This window comes from Kazachstania africana, chromosome 2 (genome assembly GCF_000304475.1).
Source record: "Kazachstania africana CBS 2517 chromosome 2, complete genome".
NCBI classification, from domain to species: domain Eukaryota; kingdom Fungi; phylum Ascomycota; class Saccharomycetes; order Saccharomycetales; family Saccharomycetaceae; genus Kazachstania; species Kazachstania africana.
Genome location: NC_018941.1, coordinates 1,009,361 through 1,029,884, shown reverse-complemented (window position 1 = coordinate 1,029,884; position 20,524 = coordinate 1,009,361). Strand labels below are relative to the sequence as shown.

Here is a 20,524-nt window from a genome sequence, read left to right as displayed (position 1 = left end):
ATATCTTAAATGTTCCAGAAGATGGTAAAACCCATTGATATAACTAACCGATACCCTAGTTTTCCACGTATATTTACCCATTAAATAAAACGTGTTTTGTCTTGGATATCTCGCGTCTCTTTACAAACAAGAGTGGCTTAAATGAAATATACAATCGAGACATTCAATATAGAAAAGCTCAAGCCTGTATCATAGTGTATTAGAAAGCTCTGAACAATTGATGAATTAATCTGGACGGAATGATAGAAATGAAACGGTCTGAAGCAATAAAGGTTTTTCTAGGAAGCAATATGGTGGCTTTAGGTGCGGGTACACCGTACTTGTATTCATTTTATGCTCCACAGTTACTGGCAAGATGCAATATACCCATTTCAAAGAGTAGCAACGTTGCATTCTCACTGAATATTGGCATGTCCTGTTTGGGCTTATTAGCAGGCGTCATCACTGATACAAGTCCGCAGCTATCTTGTTGTGTGGGTTCTATATCTACTTTCACTGCGTATTCCCTTCTTTCTCTTTGTTACTACAAACGTATGTCAAGTGTATTTTTGATATCTGTTGCTTTAACGCTTGTTGGTTTTGGCTCTGTATGTGGCTTTTATTCAGCAGTTAAAGTCTGTACGACAAACTTTCCTGAAAATAGAGGTACTGTAAGTGCATTCCCGGTAGCCTTATTTGCATTAGCTGGTTTGTTATATTCTAGTATATGTGAGAAAATATTTGGTGATAATATATCGCAAGTGTTCGTATTTCTCCTTTTTACCTGCTCTTCCATGATTGCAGTAGGAACGTTCACTTTAAAGATCTTTTGGCAAACAAATGGCAAACTGACTGCGAATGATCCAGAGGATCAAAATAGCGATTCGTTGACCTTAGTCAATACGGGAGTAGAAAGATACTACAATCGGATTCCAAATAACAACGTTGAAATTAATGTTGACGATGATAGCTCTACGCTCAATACACCCATGAAGTATAATTTAGCATCACTGGGCAGTCGTAGTCACTCAAGGGGCAATAGTGAAACAATGTCAACAAAAGGATTCTCATCCCCAAGAAAGATAATGTCTAGCGCCACTGCCAATCCAAGTATAATTCCAGCGGTAGCAAACTCTTTAACAAATAACAATTATTTATCTACACCTGCTGAGAATGCGGAGGGGTATTATTTACTGGATAAAAATCTTGATGATAAAGATTCTGTGAACAAAGGACATTTTTTGAGCTCACAGAATGGGCAAAATATCAATGACTACAATCTCTCTGATAAAAATGACGTTTTCAATGAGGAAAGGACTATTAACAGAAGGGAGAAAATAACTAGGATTCTCAGCATTTTGAAACAACCAAAATTCATTTCATATTATATTATAATTGCAACCTTACAAGGGATTGGTCAGATGTATATATATTCCGTTGGTTTTTTTGTTCAAATTCAGGTGAAATCTCCTCCAACTGACCAACTCCATATTAACGGAAAAGGTTTACAAGCCTTACAAGTGTCAATAATCTCCATATCGTCTTTCCTTGGAAGGTTATCATCTGGGCCAATGTCAGATCTTTTAGTAAGAAAATTTCGTTCACAAAGACTATGGAACATAGTCGCCTCTGCTTCTCTAACAATGTATGCATGTACAAAAATGCTACAAGTATATTCAGTGCCTGAAACAGACGGCAGCAAGCTACATATGATGGCTAATGTTAACAACTTATCTTTTTGCTCAGTTATTTTTGGATACGCCTTTGGCGTAATGTTTGGGACATTTCCATCAATTATTGCAGATTCATTCGGAACAGAGGAGTACAGCACGATATGGAGTTTGTGCACAACCGGTGGTTTATTCACCGTAAAATTCTTCACTTCCGTCTTGGCTTCCGATATTGGGAGCCACTTAAATGAGGGTGAAAATATATGTACGGCCGGTGTTCTGTGCTACTCACGTACTTTCCATACCATCTTTTTATTTGCGATACTCATACTTCTTGCAACGTTACTATTGATATCAGGGAAGTATATGAAGAAAGATAAGAGGATTGAAAACTTTGATGTCCAAAGTCGTGATGCTGAATTGGCCACTATGACAGATGGAATATTCGTTTGAACCGCAAGAGGTACAACTGGATGTTTTAACATTTATATTACGTTTAGATTTCCTGTATACATGCATTTATTTACTATTCTTAGGATTAGCTATTAGTTACTTCAGCACATCTTCCGGAAATTTGAAGCCTAGATTAGCATTTTTAGCAAAATATTTATCTGAATCACTGAAATCTGAGGGCCTTCCTCCGGCATCTCCGCAGTAATAAACCCAGTTTAGCTCGTTTTGAGGCATGGGATCCCCATAAAGCCTCTTGAAATCGGCTTTAAACTCGTCAATCATTCCTGTTTGCGGTTTTCTCATACTCTCAAAGGTGCTGGGCAATACGGACGCAGGAATTTTAGTCGGTGACTTGATCGGCTTGCTTATTTTAGAGAAGGTAGCTTTTTTATTCTTAGGAAATAAAGAAGCAGGCATTTTCGGAGCTGCATATATCCATAATCGCTTTAGTAACTCATGTCCCCCCTTATTCACGGCAATAGCTTCTAGTATTAGTTTGACCTTTGTTGTAAAGTTTATACAGCTTTTTGAAGTTGGTGGTACCGTGAGAACACCACCCTGATTAGAAAAGATAACTATCTGGGCCTTGGAATCTTTTTGAACTATCTCAATTAGCCTTTCTAAAGTTGTGAGACTTTCACCAAATGATAAAAATTTCCAATCCTCTGGTGCTCTACTGAATTTACTGTTAGTTTTCGTCCCTATTATTGTACCATCGAGATCAAATGAATAAACGTTTGCTGCTTGATAATCTTCTATTCGATTCTTAGGGGTATACTTTATAAGATAAGGTAAAACAGTTTCTTTATGAGACATTCTTACGCGATAAAGATGTAGCACGAATTATTTAATGTATTTTGATTAAACTCATTGACCGAAATTTCATTAATTTATTTCACTCGAAGCGAGAAAATTCTCTTCAGATAGACATTCAAAATTCATTGTGGAGAAGTGAATGGTATCAAATCGTATAAAAAAGATGGCCATTGGTTAGCAAATTATTTCAATGTTTGATTACTGAGCTGAATAAAGGAATATCAACAAAATTTTTGTCGTTTATACACGTTTTACTTTTGAAACTGTATCGTAATATCTGCAGATATCGGAGTCTGCCTCATTTCTAGGAATTATGATATTCGTTATTACTGATACTTCGCTTTCAAATTTGATTGCATCTTTCATAGTTCTTGGAAAGTTCGTGATGACAACCTTGTCACCGATTTGACAGGTTTCCTTCATGTAAGACTCCAAAAGGGATACTAGAAGTCCAGGAGGTAGATTGTTCACGGAGTCATCTGCATACATTTCCCAAATATCCTCCAGTAGAGCCTGGTATTTGCCATCGGTTCTATTTCTATAGAGGTTTACAATCTCTTTTGGTTCTATATACTTCATTTTTTCGAGGTCTTTCTTGTAATACTTCTGGACAGAGGCTAGGTCGCCCGTAGGAACAAATATAACTTCTAACTCACCAGGTTTGAACAGGGTCACTCTTCTTCTCAGACCTTTCATTACTTGTTCGTATTCTTCTGCCGAGTATGACGTCTTTGGTTGATTTTTGTCCAACGAACGTGCTGCAGCAACAAATATTACAGTGCCAACAATCCCGATCAGAAAGATCTTCTTAAAACTAGGTGCATCTTCCCTTGCATCTGTGATAGGTCTCTTACTGTAAGCTCTCGATGAAGAGACAATTGGGGAAAGCTGCACAGTTGGTAATTTCCCATACCTGTAAGGATTTAAAAGCAGGCTCTTATACAAAAAATCTTTCCTAATTATCTTGAGCATGGTAGACAGTTTACAATCTTTGATGTATTCTCGTATATTTGCGAAAATATTGGCTAAGTTGCACCAAACCCCTTCTAAGTATTTACGAGATTTTAATTCGAAATTTAGAACTCGCATTACAAAAAACTGATCGAGTTACGTACCACAACATAAAGATATAAGGTATTTGAAATAAAGGCTGCACTCTTAGAATAGATGTCATTAGTTAAACTGGCTCATACATGTGCTCACTTACAAAACTGCAGTCGAGTTAGATTGACATTGACATCCATCCCATACACAAAATTGCAACTGCAATTTGCGTATAATTTATACAAACAAGGCTTTCTATCTTCAATTCAAAGGGGCTCAACGAAAGGTCCCGATAAAGAATATGTCGAAGTGACACCAGATAATATCTCCACAAGAAGACTATGGGTGGGCTTGAAATATAGAGAAAATAGACCGATATTGAATAAATGCCAATTGATTTCTAAACCCAGTCTTAGGATCCAGCTGTCCAATGACGAGCTGAAGAAGGTGTGTTCAGGTAAAGTGGTAAGAAATATAAAGCCACTGCAGCCCGGTGAGTTAATCTTGATTCGCGCTAACAATACTGTTCTGGACATACATGAAGCATTGACAAAGGGGTACAATGGAGAGATACTATGCAGAATAAGATAATACAACTGGACATGCAATATCACAATTTCATTACTATATATCATGTAAATAGTTGTCATATAGAAAAAGACGAATTTGTGATTCAAAAAATAACTGCTCCTGGGGAGGTTCGAACTCTCGACCTTCAGATTATGAGACTGACGCTCTTCCTACTGAGCTACAGAAGCTGATTTAACATAATTTTAAATGTCAAAAGTTATACTTAATTTTTATAATGCTAAATAATCTCTTACTAAAAGTTTTGGACGCCAAATTTATGCAGTTGGTTCAATTACCACTCAGAAATGACACTACATGAGCTCTTCCTTTAAACAGTGGGGCCACAAACCTTTTGTTAAGATTTTTTGCTGTACAACTTGAATTCAACCCCATTTCTGTTCTTTACTGCTGAGAATGACCATATGTTACCATGTACAATGTATTAATGGCCAAGATAATAAATATAGCAAATGTAGAACAGTCAGAAAGGGAAAAATTTCCAAGCTATATCATAATTGGCCAAAAGTTAGACTATCGAATTCTTAATAATTCAAATGACTCAGATTAGATCAGTAGTTGTAATCAATGGAATACCAAACCTAGACTAGTGTAAAGCAGTTAAAGAATATGATATAGTTTTTGAGGAGAAGAATGCGAACGAAGGTTTTTAAAGGAAGGGATATTTAGAAACATATAACTACCCAAGATCAAAATATGAAAGCGAATTTGAATGTTTGACCAACTTTTATGAAGATTCTATTTATAAGAAGTTTACGTTAAATTAGTGATTATTTATAGAATTAAAGTCACTATGACATCGCTTTTTCTTATCTCTGACTATAAGCTTAAAATAAGAAACTATAAAAAGCAACATTGAACCATTATCTAATAAATCAACATCGAACTCATCTCTAGATCATTTACATGTGTTTTTATAATTGAGATCTAATTACAACACAAGTCACTAACAGCTAAAAAAACAAAACATATCAATTTGAATAGAAAAGGCACGGAATTATCTGACCTTTTCAACTCAACATTGCTGCTGCCTCGCAATTGAGTGGAAATGTAAAACTAGTACAGATTGTTTTGTAAAAACCCTTACCAAAGGTAAAAGTATTATCCTCTGTGTCAAATATAAATGTGCTTGATTGAAACCCCTTTAGAAACAACGGATGATAACAAAAGAGATTCACTGTAATGCGCTATACAAAGCTGAGGTATTTTGCACTTCCTACACATCGACTAGAGATGTATCTACAGACACACACTTGTTAGTGCATGCAGGAAGACTGTATATCAAACAATATCAGCTTCTTCTGCCCAAGAAGCAGAAAAACATCAAATCATCGATTAAAACCTCATAGTTTTACCGTCTTTCTCAATATCCTCACATTTATCATCTATTTCCATGCGATTCTATTGTAGCATTCATAGTTTCAACATCATTTTGAACTTTTTGCAGCCACCTCTTGACCAATTCGTTGTGCTCTTGCGTTAAAGAGTCCAATTTTTCCTGTAGTACCGTGTTCTCGATATTTGCACCAATCAGGTCATCGCTCATCCTTTTATTATTGCTGCTCATAACATTAATGACTTCCCTCAGTCTCTTGATTTCATTATCCTTGGTTTTTAACGTGAATTTCATGCTTGTTAATTCCTCATTGGACAAGTCATCTCCCATGGCCTTACTTTCATTCAACTCATTAGCATCCGAAAAGAGCTCACCAAATCGGGACTCTAAAAGATCCCTCTCAACCAAACGTTTAAAATAAAGTACATCCATTATGGTAGAAGCTATACCAAAGCTGTTTCTAAGTACATAAACATATATATATATATATATATATATATAAGTGATCAATATTTTCTGACCGAGGGCCCTTTTTTAAATTGAAGCGATTAAAACTTGTTTGAACAAAGAAAGGGCTAACGATTCAGAAAGTAGACTGAACGCTAATTCATTAACAGTGCATATGACAACACTTGATCCTGTTGCCGATTCAAATGGAAAGAATACTTGGCGACGGTGGTGGAATTCTGGTGAGGATAATTTGCAGACAGCGCAAAATGATGCCAACGGTTGGTATTCAAGTATGATTTCAAAGGTACCACCATTCAGACCAAGAAATAATTTGGTCAGCGTAGACGATAATACAAGATATTCTCAGTTAAACTCAGAACAAATTTCTTCACTGGAAACTGAGGCAAGAAATGCCATCTCAAATCGTAATAGTTCATGGTGTTGGTATGAGGACTTAACAGAGGTGCAGAGCAAAATAAATAGCTCCCTTGGTAAAGGAGGAGTAATGAGTGTGTTCGATACTGGTTCTGGGAGATGTCCCCTACCACTTCCGGCGTATCCAATTGAAATGCAGGCACAATATAACATTCATATCAATAACTCGTTTCTACTGCCGTCTGCGTCACCAAATGAAATATACCATCCGTTACCCTTAAGAACTATGATTGCGTCTGCAGTTAAAAACTACTATAATCTACCCACTGAAAAACATTTATATTTGAGAAAGGAAGGAAATAAACTACTGAAACAAAAGAGGGTTCTAATCCTTTCATTAGTGGGCTGGCTGCCTGAGAAATATGAGAAGGTAACTTTAGGAGAACAGCGGTCTGCTTATTACCTCTCCCAGCAATTGGCAAAATCTTTGCAAGATCAAGAAGTATCAGAGATTTCATCTTTATCTTTCGAATGTCCATTAGAAAGCAAAGAATTGAAAACAGTTTTCGAAGAATGCAATACGTTACTCTCTAATTGGAAAAATTTGTTCTACAAAGTTGATTCAATATTTTTTATTGGGGTATATCATAGCGTCCCCCTGGCAGTTTTATTAGCAAGGGAAATTTTACAAAATCATCAATCCCTAGGTTTTGATACGAATACTTATGTGGGGCTGCTTAGTATAGAGTCATGCCTCCAAGGCTACAGGTTTTGGGATCATAGTGTAGATGCTAACAATTTTAACAGGGTTATTAACCCAAATGCAGATCAGGATTATACGAAAGCCCAGGAAGCTAAAGAGAAGCAATTATTTCAAGGCCTTACTAAAAATGAAAAAGAGGTTCTTTCAAAATTGAAAAATTATCGAGATCCTGATTCCGTGGAGGCAAAATTGGTAAGGAAAGACTTGGATTGGATCTTATTCAATTGGGATCTATTTAGGATGTCATTGGTAGGTAAGCTGTATGATAACTTCATGACACTGTCACAGAAGCTGGCAATTGATTATTGTCACCCTAAAATAATGCGGAACCTTTGGTGTGATGGAGCCTATCTGGATACCGATCTGAAGAAACCTGGCGAAATAGGTATACCCGACTTTAAAATGAAAACTCCCAGCTTTGATTTCCAGGTAAAGATACCAGATGATAGGAACTTCGAAATCTCTTTAGTTGACAATTTTTTGCTCGCCCAAAATTTGGGTTATAATGATTTTATACCACTTTTAACACTCGTGGGACCCTACTTCATTTCTAGGTCATTTAATCCAAACACTTTGCCAACTACTTTAAAGAAACAAAAGACAACCGACACAAAAATCTGGTTACAAAATATTGATCCAAAATGGGCTTCTAAACAAGCTTTCGCAGAAAAATTCCAAGAAGAGCTGCAGGATGAAATATCAAGTGTTTATAATTTTCTAGAGTATGCTCAGTACCAAACAGTAAAGAATCCTGAATTAATTAACATTCGCAGCGGAATCTACGATGATGATAGCATATATGGAAATTTTGTCGACTGTACTTTACGAACAAAAAACCTACTAATTCCAAAACACCTGGCAATGATACACCATCAGTCTGATCCTACAAGCATCTTAGAAACAATAAATCAATATGATCTCGTATGGAAATTCCACGAGGCACTATCTACCTTTCTACAACTAAGAAATCTCCCCATTCAAGATTTTCCTAAATATATTCATCTTTCTACATCTTTACATTGCTCTTCCTTGAATATCACCAATAAAGACCCGACAAGATTTGAAAGGGACGATTCCGAAACATTGAATAGATTGCGACAAATATGGGAGGCATACCAAACATGGGATCCTCCAACTAGAGGCTTAAAGCACCTGAGAAACATTTTAAGTGCCCTGTCGTCGTATAGAAGCTTTTCTCGTCTCCTTCATGACGTGGACCGGAGATAACCAGACAAGTCAAGACTAAAACAATCTTCATTACATATAATTTATGTAAGTGGAGTCACAACCAATGCATTTCAACTATATTCACATAGATATCTATCATAATATGTATCAATCACATATATTTAAGCCATCAAAGCTGTTGCGTTCAAAGCCTTCACTCTAAAAGACGGGTAACAGCATGACATTTCTTTTCGCTACTTTTCGGTTAGTGACGAACAAAGAGGTTGAAAGGTGAATGAACTTAAAATCTTTAAATCTGACACGCAAACGCTTTCTTTTCTCAACAAATTCCAGTATAGAGTGAGTTGATTTCATCTAACGTTTTGCTTCGATAATTCTAGTGTTAAACTGTACCAATTTTCCCGCATTCACCTTATCAACTCTAGCATATAAGAATTTAAAGAATACTTTCATGTCATCTTATACAGAAGATCAAGAAAAGATTGCGCTAGACGTACTTTCAAAGGATAAACATGCATTTTACGAGATCCTGAAAGTAAATAGGACAGCAAATGATAGCGAAATCAAAAAAGCTTACAGGAAATTAGCTATAAAGTTGCACCCTGATAAAAATCCACATCCGAAAGCTGCCGAAGCCTTCAAACTTATAAATAGAGCATTTGAGGTCCTTGGTAACAGTGAAAAGCGTGAAATTTTTAATAGAATAGGAAGAGATCCGGATGATCGTCATGTACCATCCAATGCAGCTTCAGAATCTGCTTTCAGTAGTCAATCGGAACATTTCCCAATGAATTTTGAGAATGCATTTTTTAGAAATCGTCATGCAGGAGCAGCAGCACCTGAAGATATCTTTGATTTCTTGTTTAATATGAATGGGGGTGCAGGCCCATTTAGACAGAGCCCTTTCATGAATAATGCAACAACTTTTAGTTTTGGACCTGGTGGATTTAGGGCATACAATGTCCCGAGAAATAGATATACACCAAGACAGAGGCAAAGACAAGCGCAGCGCCAGCACGACGAGGAACAGAAGTGGCAGGAGATTGTAAGAATATTATTACCACTGCTTTTCTTCTTTTTACTACCGATACTAGAAAAGCTAATCTTTGGTTGAATAATACATCATTACTGTACTATAGTCGCGTCTCTCTCCTCTTTTTTTCTTTTACCTTTATGGCCCACAGTTATACCATTCAACAGCCAAAAACTGGTCAATGACAAAATGACGGGCACATACCATATTTTGTCAACATTCTGCTAATACCATGATAAAATGATCCTAATTTTTATGCATGATTGCTGATACATTAAACTTTCTAATGAACTGCAATTATAATAGGAACTTGATATAAAGGCTACAAGATAAGTATCTGACATGATCAAGTTTCGAGACGTATGTAAAAAATGCAAATTAAATGAAATGAGTAAGTAAATAAATAAATAATGATACATAATTTTTTCTTCTCTCTTTATTCGAGATCCTTCATCCTCTGCTCTACAATTTCCTTAATTTCTTCTTCATCCTCACTCCTCTTTGTTAACTTGAATCTTAACTTCTTCGACAGTCTGGAAGCAACATTATTTGGCTCTGTACCATTATTGTAACTCTGCAGAGACTCCCTTCTGATGATTTTTCCGCTGGGTAAGACTTCGTAAACTTCGGAAGCATTTTTAGATGATGATATTTGATCACGGAGTGCGGGGGTCACATCTGGCGTAGCGTCATTCACCTCTTTGGTTTTATCATTGGTCACTACTGTATCAATTCCTGACGATAAACTGGCCTTTGAACCTGAGCTCGACTTTATTTTTTCTTTATATCTCTTAAAGGCGTTGGGGTCACGTTCCCATGTCCAACCTTGCTTCATTTCATTATAGGCCCCCATTTCAAGCTTCTTTCTAATATTACTTCTCTGCTCCAATTCCGAAAAGATATCAGAGTCACTGGGCCACAGCAATTTTTTGAATGTTTTGAAAACAATGTCTAAAGTGGTTGGTAAAACAGCTAGTGCTAAACAAGAGCACCAAAACGTTATGTCTCTCCCAAAATGATGAAGAAATCCATATGGAACGTCATAGATTTGATCAGAATGATTAATTACAGGAAGAGCACAACACCAAACCAACCATCCCCCACATGAAAGTATCACAGACGCTAAAGCCAACCAGTTCCTATTCCTCATTTCTACAAATTGCGATTTGACATTGACTAATACAACAATCGCAGTGAAATTAATAACACCAAGAGGATACAGTGTATTATCAGAAAGTGATGTATAACCCCACATTAGCACATTGAGAAAGGTCACAAGCAGAGAATTAACTGTCCCCAATATCAACCATTCAATAAACATTGATAAAGAAAAGCCTTCTGACAATCTACCTAATGAATATAATTCAGGAACTGATAACAACGTCATTGGTTTCAAGTCCTTTTCAAACATACCGATACAAAGAACGGGTAAAGAAGTGAACAATGTGTTGAACATCGATAAAGACCATGGCTCATACATGGACGTGCCAGAAAACATTGTCCATCTTTGATAAATCATTTGTGTGAGATAAAAAGTCAGTTCCTTGTAAAAGGTACATAAGACAAACTTTGATGTACGGATATAATTGTAACGACCATGTACAAAAAGCACTTTTGATAAATACCTGAATTGAGCAATAGAATAATCTGAGGATCTGGAGGCCTGTAGACCTTCTTTACCTGCAATACCAATACCAATATCTGCATTTTGAATCATTGAAATGTCATTTGCTCCATCCCCAATAGCTAATGTTACCATGCTTTTATCTGTTTTTCTTATATTTGAAACCATTAAAGCTTTTTGGGATGGGGAAGCACGACAACATATAACTGAGTCAGCTTTTGTACATAATTCAATGAAAACGGACATTAATATTGGATTCCCTTCAAAAAGACCTAATGTTAGACCATCTATGACAATAACACAATGTGCTATGTTACTAGATGCCATTTCTTGCAAGACAGCATTCATTTTTGAAATAATGTTCTCATCATTCGAGGTCAATATCACCACCGTGGAATAATCATAGATAAGTCTACAAGAATAGCCTATATTGATAGCTGTTTCTCTTTTATCACCAGTTAGCATCCACATCTTAATGCCAGCCCTCCTAATTTTTTCGATTGTCTCCGCAACGCCTTCTTGTAATTTATCCTCTATAGCTGTAGCTCCTAGGAGCCCCATATTCTTCTCAATCTCTTCACCCACTTCATCTATTCTCCTTTTACGATCAATCAAAGAGGTCTTTGCATCATGGTACCTAGTTCTCCAAGTTGCATACTCATCCTCATCCAACCATTTATAAGAATATAGAAGTGTTCTTAGACCTTCCATTGAAAATTCGTCAATAGCTTGGATTGTCTTTTCAATGATGTATTCTTCGTTCGATATTAGTTTATCATCACCGATGTATTCAAGCATCTCTTTTTCATCTGACGATATGGAAACGTTCAGCCTTCCATTTTTATCAATAACCTGACTGTCAAGGGAATATCGTGGTCCATATTTTTCATGCTGTTGTTTATGTAGTGATTTTCTACTTCTACTAATTACCTCATTTATTTCTCTGTCTGCTTTTTTAACAGTGTCCAGAAAAGCGTCAATAGAGCCAATCTGCATCTCAGGGTCTGTCCTCTTGTTGTTCTTAGAAGACAGACTTGTTCTCATTGCTTTTAATGATAAGCTTTCTCTTGGGTCACTCAGGGCAGACCTTAATGAGCTTCGGGGATTATTCCCGTCATAAGCAATTCTTTCTAACGACTTTCTTTGTTGAAGTACAACTTCTGCTTCAGTTTCCTTACGTTCAGATATCGCGGCATTGATATCTTCCATTTTTTTTAGTGCAATAGCACTATTATGCAAGCGCTCTAGAATCACGTTATCAGCACCTTTACAAATTAAAAGGAGCTTGCCTTCTGGGCCCGGGAATTTCACAATAACAGACATCCTTTTTCTCTGAGAATTAAATTCAACTGTATCGAGGATTTCGTAATCCTCTAGGATAGGTTGAGAATCAAATCCGTGAGGAAAAGATTTGACTGTAAGTATTTTCGCATTTCGGTTGATTACAATGTAACCCAAATCTCTAGCAGCTGTAATCAAAGCTAGCTCATCAGGTGATGAGGATTGATATTCAATAGTATCATTTTCTTCATTGTCGGCATCAGAAGTTACCTTCTGTGGTAAACAAGAATGACATAGTGCTATTGAAAGTATAAAAAAGCGAGCTTTTTTCGCAAACTCCGTATCTGGAAACTTTTGAATGTACCTTATTAACTCATACGAGCTTTTAATGTTCTCATTACCTGTTGCACTACTTCCGTGTGAATTGATTGTACTTAGTGAATCGGAAACAGGTTTCATTCTTCCATATAAAGAACTCATACTTGGTCTACCGGAGTATTTCGCTGAGGAATTACCTTTGAATTCCACGGAGGTTCGAGGGTGAATTGAACGGTTCCTCAGTTCATGTGAATTCATAGAATTTTGATCATTGTCTCTTATTCCAAATTGATTTAAGAAGCTCCGGTCTTCTATTGAAACAACATCTAATTCAGTATCTTGCTGTCCTAATGCCAACGAACTGTTTTCGGATGGGTCGGCATAATGGATCCAAGAAGAACCCAGTAGTGAAAATTTTCTGAAAACCATCTTGTTGTCTGTCAACGTTCCTGTTTTATCACTAAAAATATATGATACTTGTCCTAATTCCTCTAAAATTGTGGCTGTCCTCGCTTCACAAGGTGTATCGCTTTCACTATGGTAAATATCAATGTCCCATTCCATCATTTTACATTGCATTACCTTTATTATTTCCATCGTGACATATAGAGATAATGGAATTAATGTATTGTACATCACTAAATATGACATAATTGTGGGTGCCACACCAGCGTCTTGCTTGTATAGATACCATGCTTGATTTTCATTCAAATATTTCTTGTTAAAAAGTACATGTCCCATGTAAGAAAACATTGACATACAGATAACGACAAGAACCATTAGCGCTATGATCATATTAATTTTCCTCTGTAATTTTGGAGCTTTTATTCTTGGATTCTTCAGCGCGTTCATTCTGACCTTCGTCTCTTCACCTGAGGAAATCACTATCCCAACTAAGTTTCTGGTATTTCTAATTATACTACCACGATAAATGACATTTTCCGGTCCAATAGGAAATTTTCTTATAGTATTATCGTTGCGATCCTGGAGTTCCAAATTACCTTCAAAATTGTACAAATCATCATTGGGATCTTCTACAGTTACTTGTGCATTAATATTCGCCAAACCAGATGCAGAACACGTTAATTTACTCAATTCAGGATGAGGGTGCCTGCTTTTTAAGTTTGTTTCACCATCTAATGCCATTGTTTCTGCAAAAGCTTCTGTGTTGTCTCCATCAGATATCAACAGTAGGATGTCCGCCGGTACACAGTCATCCTGTTTTAAATATACGAAATCACCGACGCACAAATCCTTCCACTGCTTTTCCTCTATTACAACATTGTGCTTACTAGCTAATAAGTCAAAATTAGTGAAATGAGTATTTAGAGATTCGTTATTGGGTAAGCCTGAATTTGAATGAGATCGCACTTCATTGTTTATATCCTTAGTCAGTACTTGACAAATCCTTTTATTTTCTTCCATATCCAGCCTATGCCTCCTAAAATCGTCCCAAGCCTCTCTTGCCATTGATATGGCCATAAAAATCAGTAATGGAACGATGGTTGTGTATGTTCCTGTAGTTGACCACCCTGGAATCATCTGTAAAATTGATACAATAAAAAAGTATGCGTTTGCCAATTTAGAGAACTGGGCATATAACTGTTTTGGCAAAAATGAATATATTGTATAGCGTGATGATGTTATCGAATTATTGCAGTATGGTTTGTCCGTTCTTTCGTCTATAAGTTGATCACTATCAGCTGATGTAAATTTTGAATATTCAGCTAACGTATGGTCCAATGTTATGGGAATATGTCTACCACTTTTAGAATGTAATATTCGTTGTCTATTTAAGAGCAAATCTAATGTTCTAGGAAGGAAACCAGTCTTACAGACAACTTGATCAATAATTGCGTCTTGCTCTATCTCAAAGTCCTCTTCTCCTGTTTCTTGGTCCTCTTCAACTGTTGTCTCTATTGTATCACTTAACTCCACGGGCTCAGAGTCATCTTGCGAAGAGTTCTGTCTAAACTTATCGTACAAGTGTTTATTGAACATTTGTGTCCTCAGTGATCCTGACCTCTTTCTTTTGGGATCATTTTGAGACATAATGTATAAACCAAATTATTGGGCTATTTCAATGAGCCGTTATTATTACAGTGTCGAATGACAATTTGAATAGTCCCTAGCTAAGCGTTAATAAGAGTATAAATCAATAATATCGGAAGCTGCTTTTATCATAATCGATGCAACAATTTTCCTTCGCCGTACGCTCTTTTCGAATATCGGCCAAGACAAGCTTCACTTTAATTCAAAAGTCATATACTTCAGAAAACAAAGAAATAAGCGACGACTACTAAAGTCATTCTCAGAGGTCAGAATGTATATTTTGCTGGTTCTCTTGAATATATATGTGTATATGCATGTCTATTTATATGGATCTTCTATATGGAACAAGAATTCAGTTTAATAGCTCATCGATTTCATAGATCATTGGAATGTTAACCTCTGAAGTGAGTATGTTCCGAGCTACATCTTGCGGTGCATTTCTAGATTGTAGAACTGACGTATATTGTCCCTTCAGCAGTTCCATCGATTTTTTCATCCTTAGTTGGTCCTTACTTCTCTTATTTTCTATTGAAAAGTTACGAATTTTCTCATTTAACCTGTTCTCGAGTTCCCTATCACTCAATTTTCCAAAATTATCTTCATGTTGCAAAATAGTAGTATCCCTACAGGGATTCGATTTGGAGGAAAGTAAGCTTGAAGCATTCGCTAAATTGTCACTAAAGGAGCAAAATTGTAAATTATCTAAATCATTAACGTTTTCTTCGTGCTCCAACGCGTCAATAAACTGCACTTTTTGGTTTAGGTTTATTCTTTCGACCCGAACATTAAGATATTTGGAGCAATGTAGTTTCTTCAAGTCGGTGATATCCGTGGCTACTTCAGATGATGGGACGTTGGAGGATTCACTCAGAGTTTGAGAAGTAACGTGTTTGCTAGATCTGGATAACTTTGTGAGTGCTTGCACTTTATCATAAATTAATTTGTTTCTGGTGTCATCGTCATATTTGTTCAACATATAAAGTTTCTGCTCGAGCTCATTTAACAGTTTCATTATTGATGCCATGACATTCTTTTCTTCAATTTCTTTCACATCCTTCGCAATGTCGTTTTGATAGACGGATTCCAAAAGTAGTTTATGCTCCTTGAGATTGTAAATGGCGGAATTAACACAATGATTGGTATTTGATAACATTGTGATAAGGTTGTTCATAAGGTTTATCTCGTCATGACATTGGAAATAATCTGCTTTAGTTATTGAATATTTAATATACAGCATCTCCATAATGTTAGTATCGAGATGCAGTTCTTGTGTGCCTCGTTGAGTCTTAATATTATTTACTGACAGAAGACAACAAAAGAAAAACTTTTCAAACAGGCGCACCCTAGTGGATTTGGCTTCTATATCAATCGCATCTTGCTCGATATAAAATAGCAACTCACTTAAATCTAACGAGTACATATGACAATACTTGGATAAATCTTCTGGATTACAATATACTATAATGTTACCGATTTGAATTTGTATGTTATAGTATAGCGAGTCCATAGCGCAGATCGTTAAAGCCTTTATTGTCGATAATGTGGTTGTTTCAGATAATTTGTGAGCTAGCGTTGTATGGAGCATTGAATCTGCCATTTCTTCCTTATATCGCAGATAAAATCGATATAAAAGAGAATTTAGGTCCTGAATTGCAGCAACAGTTAGATCGAGGTTCTGTAGAACTTTTTTTTGGAGTATTTCTGCAACGGAATTCCTCTGTTCAAATGTCAAATATAGTCCAATTAGGAGTAATGAAAGTACCTGAGCTTTAGAGCCCGTAATTCCCGAGTCTATTTTCCTGTTCAGTAACTTGGCAATTCTATAACAGCGAAGTAGTAATTCTGAATGATGCAGAGTTGTTTTTATATGATAATTCTTAGTGACGATGTCCCTCAATGAGTTCAATCTGTGAAAAGTTATATCTGCATTTCTGATAGCATTAAGTTCTTCGGATGTCTTGAAGGTGTAATCTCTTGACTGCAATCGGAGTTTATCTGGATCTATGTCATGTAAAAAAGCTGATGTCACTATAATGTATCGAAATTCTTCCAAAAACTTCATATGTTTGAGTAAAGGTGCTGAAGCAAATATTTGATCTACCAATAATTTCCACGAGACAGGAGGGTGTACATTTTTCATAGTTGTACTGGTTCCAAAACAGTCCTCATTGACGATTGTAGGAGATGAATCATTGAAATGACTTGTCCGCGACGGCAGTAAATCACGAACTTTATGGGTTAAATTTTCCAGAAGCAAGCTATCTCCTCGGTGTCTCGTATCAAAGGGATTAATTGAACTTAATGACCTCTGAAAGTCCTGGCTTTGTGAATAAACCGCTAGTCCAAGACCATCTGACCGAGCGCCTTGAAATGCCATTGTAACAGGCCAGAATACAAATTTAGAATCTAATTTGGTGAAAAAACTAGGTTCTATGAAATTGTCCGTCCTGTTCAACCTGAACTACGTTGCAGAAAACTTCTTCTGATCTTATGTTGATGTTACCGAATCGATTGTTTACTTTTTTCAGTTCCGATGAAGGAAAACAAAGGCATCGGAATCATTTTATGATAAAGCCATTTAGCGTTGCACGAAATATAGAATTGGCATAAAATACTCATCACACGGTAGTTATAAATCCAGACTTCACCCTTTGAGAAGAGCAAATTAATGATTTCAATTATTTTGGCTTGCAAAAGGCCAGGGCTTTGTTCAGCTTTGAGTCTGAAGGGACTAACTTTTATACAGCCCTCCACTGAAAAGAAAAATGGATTGTGTCTGAAGTAGAAGATCTTTCTTCTGCCTTCAAAAAGGGGGCCATTCTCTTAGATATATTGTTGAAATTTGTAAATAAATAATAATATGTATATGCACTATGCTTCACTTGTGACGTTAGTTTTAGTCAATAAATTCATCTTCGTCAAATTCATCATCATCAAACTCATCTTCGGAATTCCGTGTTGACTCTTGTTTCATGACAGAATGGGTTTCGCCATTTGAATGAACGTCATCTAGGACATTAACTTTTGAAACTTGTGATACAGGAAGAGTTGGTCGAGAAATCGATAGCTTTTTCATCTTATTATCAATATTAGTCGTATCAAGATGAGTCATCTTTGGAGAAGATAGCTGGGATCCAAGCTCTAAATATATCTGCTTTCCAATGTCATCTTCACTTTTGGTCATGCTTGATGTTATTGTATCTGTATCATATGGGCTTGTTCCTTGATTTTGATTATGCAAATCCAAAATAGCTTTTGGGTTTCGTTTTGGTGAAGTTTCAGCTTTATCAACACTGTCACTATCTGAAGTAACTTCAGAAAGATTATCGAAATTCAAAAGTGGTTCTCTCCAGAAATTCACATCGGTGAATTTTTCTTCTTGATTAATTCTAAATAAAGACTTTGTTGTATCAAAATTTTCCGTTGTTGTATTCATATTATTTGTGTAATCCCCGTCAAAATGGTCTATATAATTATTAATCGGAGAGCCTGGTGTTGTTGAATGTATGCTTCTGATTTCCTCATCGGGAAATATAACTGGTGGGAAGAAATGGTCGACCAATTCATTAATATGCAAATACGAACTTTTGTAACCAGCCAGCTCTAATAATTCCATATGTACATCACCATCAGGATTAATGGTAAAAATACGAGAACTGGGGACCCCTACCGTTCTGTACGATAGAGCGTCAGTTATTCTATTGCCAAATCCTGCAAAAAATGGGGTCGGCTTTTCATCGTTACTCATATCGAGATAATCGTTATCGTTAAAATAAAGTGATCTAATATCATTTAAGCAGGCAATTTTGAAAATCTCAGGTTTCTTCAGAATCATTTCCCTTCTTAATGCTGCCATCGTTCTATCGGGTGATAAGATCACTGGTCCAACAGGTAACTGATTACCATTTTGTGAAACTGATCTTAAATAGCTCCTAGTAGAGTCAGCTTGTCCTGCACTCCGTGCTGTTAAATATAGAATATTATAACCGTTCCCCGCAATCTCATTAAACAAATCTGCAACACCTATATGTGTCCAATCTTTCCCGACCATTGTTAAGAGGTGACCTAGTGCATCCGATTTTGTTATAGTACCGTCAATATCACTTATTATAATAGGAGCATCATATCTCCATACGAACAGTTTTGCAGTTATGGTCGACTTACCATTCTCTATGGAAAAACTTAAGTCATTTTCACCATAGTTCAGATTCAAACACCTTAACTGATCACTAGTTAACCTGATTGTTTTTATGAAAGTCTTTTTCTGTGAATCAGAATTTTTAGGAGTTTCAGTAGAAGTAGTAGGGGTTAGTTCACACGTTGAATCCAGAGAGGACGTTGGCAATGAGTCAATTGTGTTCTCTGGAGTAGATGCTAATACGGGTTCACTCACACTCAAAGGAGGTGATCCAGAGGGAGATAGCATAGTATTATTGGCAGTCATGCTGTTTTCATATGGATTAATAATTTTTATCGTACCGTTGACATCTTCTCTTATAAATTTAGAAATATCAATGTCCTCTTCGCCACTATGATGGGATAGTTCATCTCTTAAAAGCTGTCTCAATTGCATATCAGTATCATGCATCATATTCTGACTTGGTTTATAACCTTCAATATCAAGAAGAAGATCACCATTTTTATCCACTTTGCTGGGAATATGGACTTGCGTAAGCTTCTCTTGAAACTTCTTGACACCTTCATTGTCGGTTATATCCAGATGCTCAGGTTCAAGAAGACCCTTATCCTGATCTTCTAATCTGGGTGAGCTTTTAGCACTCACAACTGGCGACGCTAACATGTCGTCAGGGATATCCTCATTTTCAAGATTGGTTTCAAAGACAAAATACGCCTCACCTGACTCAGACAGTTTCATTGGTATATTACTTAACTGACCATTGACAATGACTTGTACTATTTTCTGTGAAGGCTTCAAAATCTGAAACTTCCCAAACCTTACATGGAAAGGTGAACAATGCAATGTACCATCATGATGCTCAACAACAATAACGTCAATTGCCCCTGATAAGGTGGCTGGATTGATCGAAGACCACGTTTTTGATACTGAGCCCAACGCTCTACCTACGTATTGCATTACGAATATAAAGTGATGTACAGTACTGGAGGCCACACTGATGTAGTATTTCAACCAAGCTTCTTATTGCAAGCTCGTTAAATGAAAACTGAAAATCATTGTGCGCCGATAATGACGGGAATGAATTTTGAAATTAGAATAAGGTGACAGTGCATATAAGAAAATAAACCTGATGGATGTTGAAGATTCCCAAGAAGCTGACTTTACTAGCCTGTGATGTTCAAAATGACCGCAATGGTTAGTACCAACAACGACTGGAAAGTGCCAGTGATCATTGCAAAATGCTGTACACTCTGCTTCGACAATACCATGAGGAAAGAGTAAAATCAAATAGTAGATCAGTTATATAACTCTCAGTAATATAATAAACTATATATGAAATGAGAGCACATCGCCTTCTTTATCCTGCTGCCTTGAAGAAAGCTGGCATTCTATATGGATGCTGCAGAATTACATTAT

At 36.5% G+C, this 20,524-nt stretch overlaps 10 protein-coding genes and 1 non-coding gene across 11 annotated transcripts; 4 read left to right on the top strand and 7 right to left on the bottom strand.

Annotated features, from left to right (window-relative positions):
* Positions 1 to 239: 239 nt before the first annotated feature.
* KAFR0B04950 (uncharacterized protein) lies at positions 240 to 2,102 on the top strand (the record flags this gene model as incomplete). The annotated part of the gene is made up of 1 exon (XM_003955877.1): positions 240 to 2,102. The coding sequence occupies one exon, from the start codon at positions 240 to 242 to the stop codon at positions 2,100 to 2,102; it is 1,863 nt and encodes a 620-aa protein (XP_003955926.1).
* Positions 2,103 to 2,198: 96 nt separating this feature from the next.
* TPP1 (polynucleotide 3'-phosphatase) lies at positions 2,199 to 2,918 on the bottom strand (the record flags this gene model as incomplete). The annotated part of the gene is made up of 1 exon (XM_003955876.1): positions 2,199 to 2,918. The coding sequence occupies one exon, from the start codon at positions 2,916 to 2,918 to the stop codon at positions 2,199 to 2,201; it is 720 nt and encodes a 239-aa protein (XP_003955925.1).
* Positions 2,919 to 3,158: 240 nt separating this feature from the next.
* AIM36 (Aim36p) lies at positions 3,159 to 3,890 on the bottom strand (the record flags this gene model as incomplete). Its single annotated transcript, XM_003955875.1, has 1 exon — positions 3,159 to 3,890. One exon carries the CDS (start codon positions 3,888 to 3,890, stop codon positions 3,159 to 3,161), a length of 732 nt encoding a protein of 243 aa, XP_003955924.1.
* A 195-nt stretch (positions 3,891 to 4,085) lies between these two features.
* On the top strand, positions 4,086 to 4,553 carry MRPS8 (mitochondrial 37S ribosomal protein uS8m MRPS8; the record flags this gene model as incomplete). The annotated part of the gene is made up of 1 exon (XM_003955874.1): positions 4,086 to 4,553. One exon carries the CDS (start codon positions 4,086 to 4,088, stop codon positions 4,551 to 4,553), a length of 468 nt encoding a protein of 155 aa, XP_003955923.1.
* A 94-nt stretch (positions 4,554 to 4,647) lies between these two features.
* Positions 4,648 to 4,720, bottom strand: KAFR0Btrna4M. The gene has a single exon. It is a non-coding gene; the product is annotated as a tRNA-Met (tRNA).
* A 1,211-nt stretch (positions 4,721 to 5,931) lies between these two features.
* Positions 5,932 to 6,318, bottom strand: ATG16 (Atg16p; the record flags this gene model as incomplete). The annotated part of the gene is made up of 1 exon (XM_003955873.1): positions 5,932 to 6,318. One exon carries the CDS (start codon positions 6,316 to 6,318, stop codon positions 5,932 to 5,934), a length of 387 nt encoding a protein of 128 aa, XP_003955922.1.
* A 190-nt stretch (positions 6,319 to 6,508) lies between these two features.
* On the top strand, positions 6,509 to 8,701 carry CVM1 (Cvm1p; the record flags this gene model as incomplete). Its single annotated transcript, XM_003955872.1, has 1 exon — positions 6,509 to 8,701. The coding sequence occupies one exon, from the start codon at positions 6,509 to 6,511 to the stop codon at positions 8,699 to 8,701; it is 2,193 nt and encodes a 730-aa protein (XP_003955921.1).
* A 412-nt stretch (positions 8,702 to 9,113) lies between these two features.
* On the top strand, positions 9,114 to 9,776 carry HLJ1 (type I HSP40 co-chaperone HLJ1; the record flags this gene model as incomplete). The annotated part of the gene is made up of 1 exon (XM_003955871.1): positions 9,114 to 9,776. One exon carries the CDS (start codon positions 9,114 to 9,116, stop codon positions 9,774 to 9,776), a length of 663 nt encoding a protein of 220 aa, XP_003955920.1.
* Positions 9,777 to 10,131: 355 nt separating this feature from the next.
* DNF3 (aminophospholipid-translocating P4-type ATPase DNF3) lies at positions 10,132 to 14,970 on the bottom strand (the record flags this gene model as incomplete). The annotated part of the gene is made up of 1 exon (XM_003955870.1): positions 10,132 to 14,970. One exon carries the CDS (start codon positions 14,968 to 14,970, stop codon positions 10,132 to 10,134), a length of 4,839 nt encoding a protein of 1,612 aa, XP_003955919.1.
* A 352-nt stretch (positions 14,971 to 15,322) lies between these two features.
* INP2 (Inp2p) lies at positions 15,323 to 17,347 on the bottom strand (the record flags this gene model as incomplete). Its single annotated transcript, XM_003955869.1, has 1 exon — positions 15,323 to 17,347. One exon carries the CDS (start codon positions 17,345 to 17,347, stop codon positions 15,323 to 15,325), a length of 2,025 nt encoding a protein of 674 aa, XP_003955918.1.
* A 519-nt stretch (positions 17,348 to 17,866) lies between these two features.
* PAH1 (phosphatidate phosphatase PAH1) lies at positions 17,867 to 20,065 on the bottom strand (the record flags this gene model as incomplete). The annotated part of the gene is made up of 1 exon (XM_003955868.1): positions 17,867 to 20,065. One exon carries the CDS (start codon positions 20,063 to 20,065, stop codon positions 17,867 to 17,869), a length of 2,199 nt encoding a protein of 732 aa, XP_003955917.1.
* Positions 20,066 to 20,524: the final 459 nt, after the last annotated feature.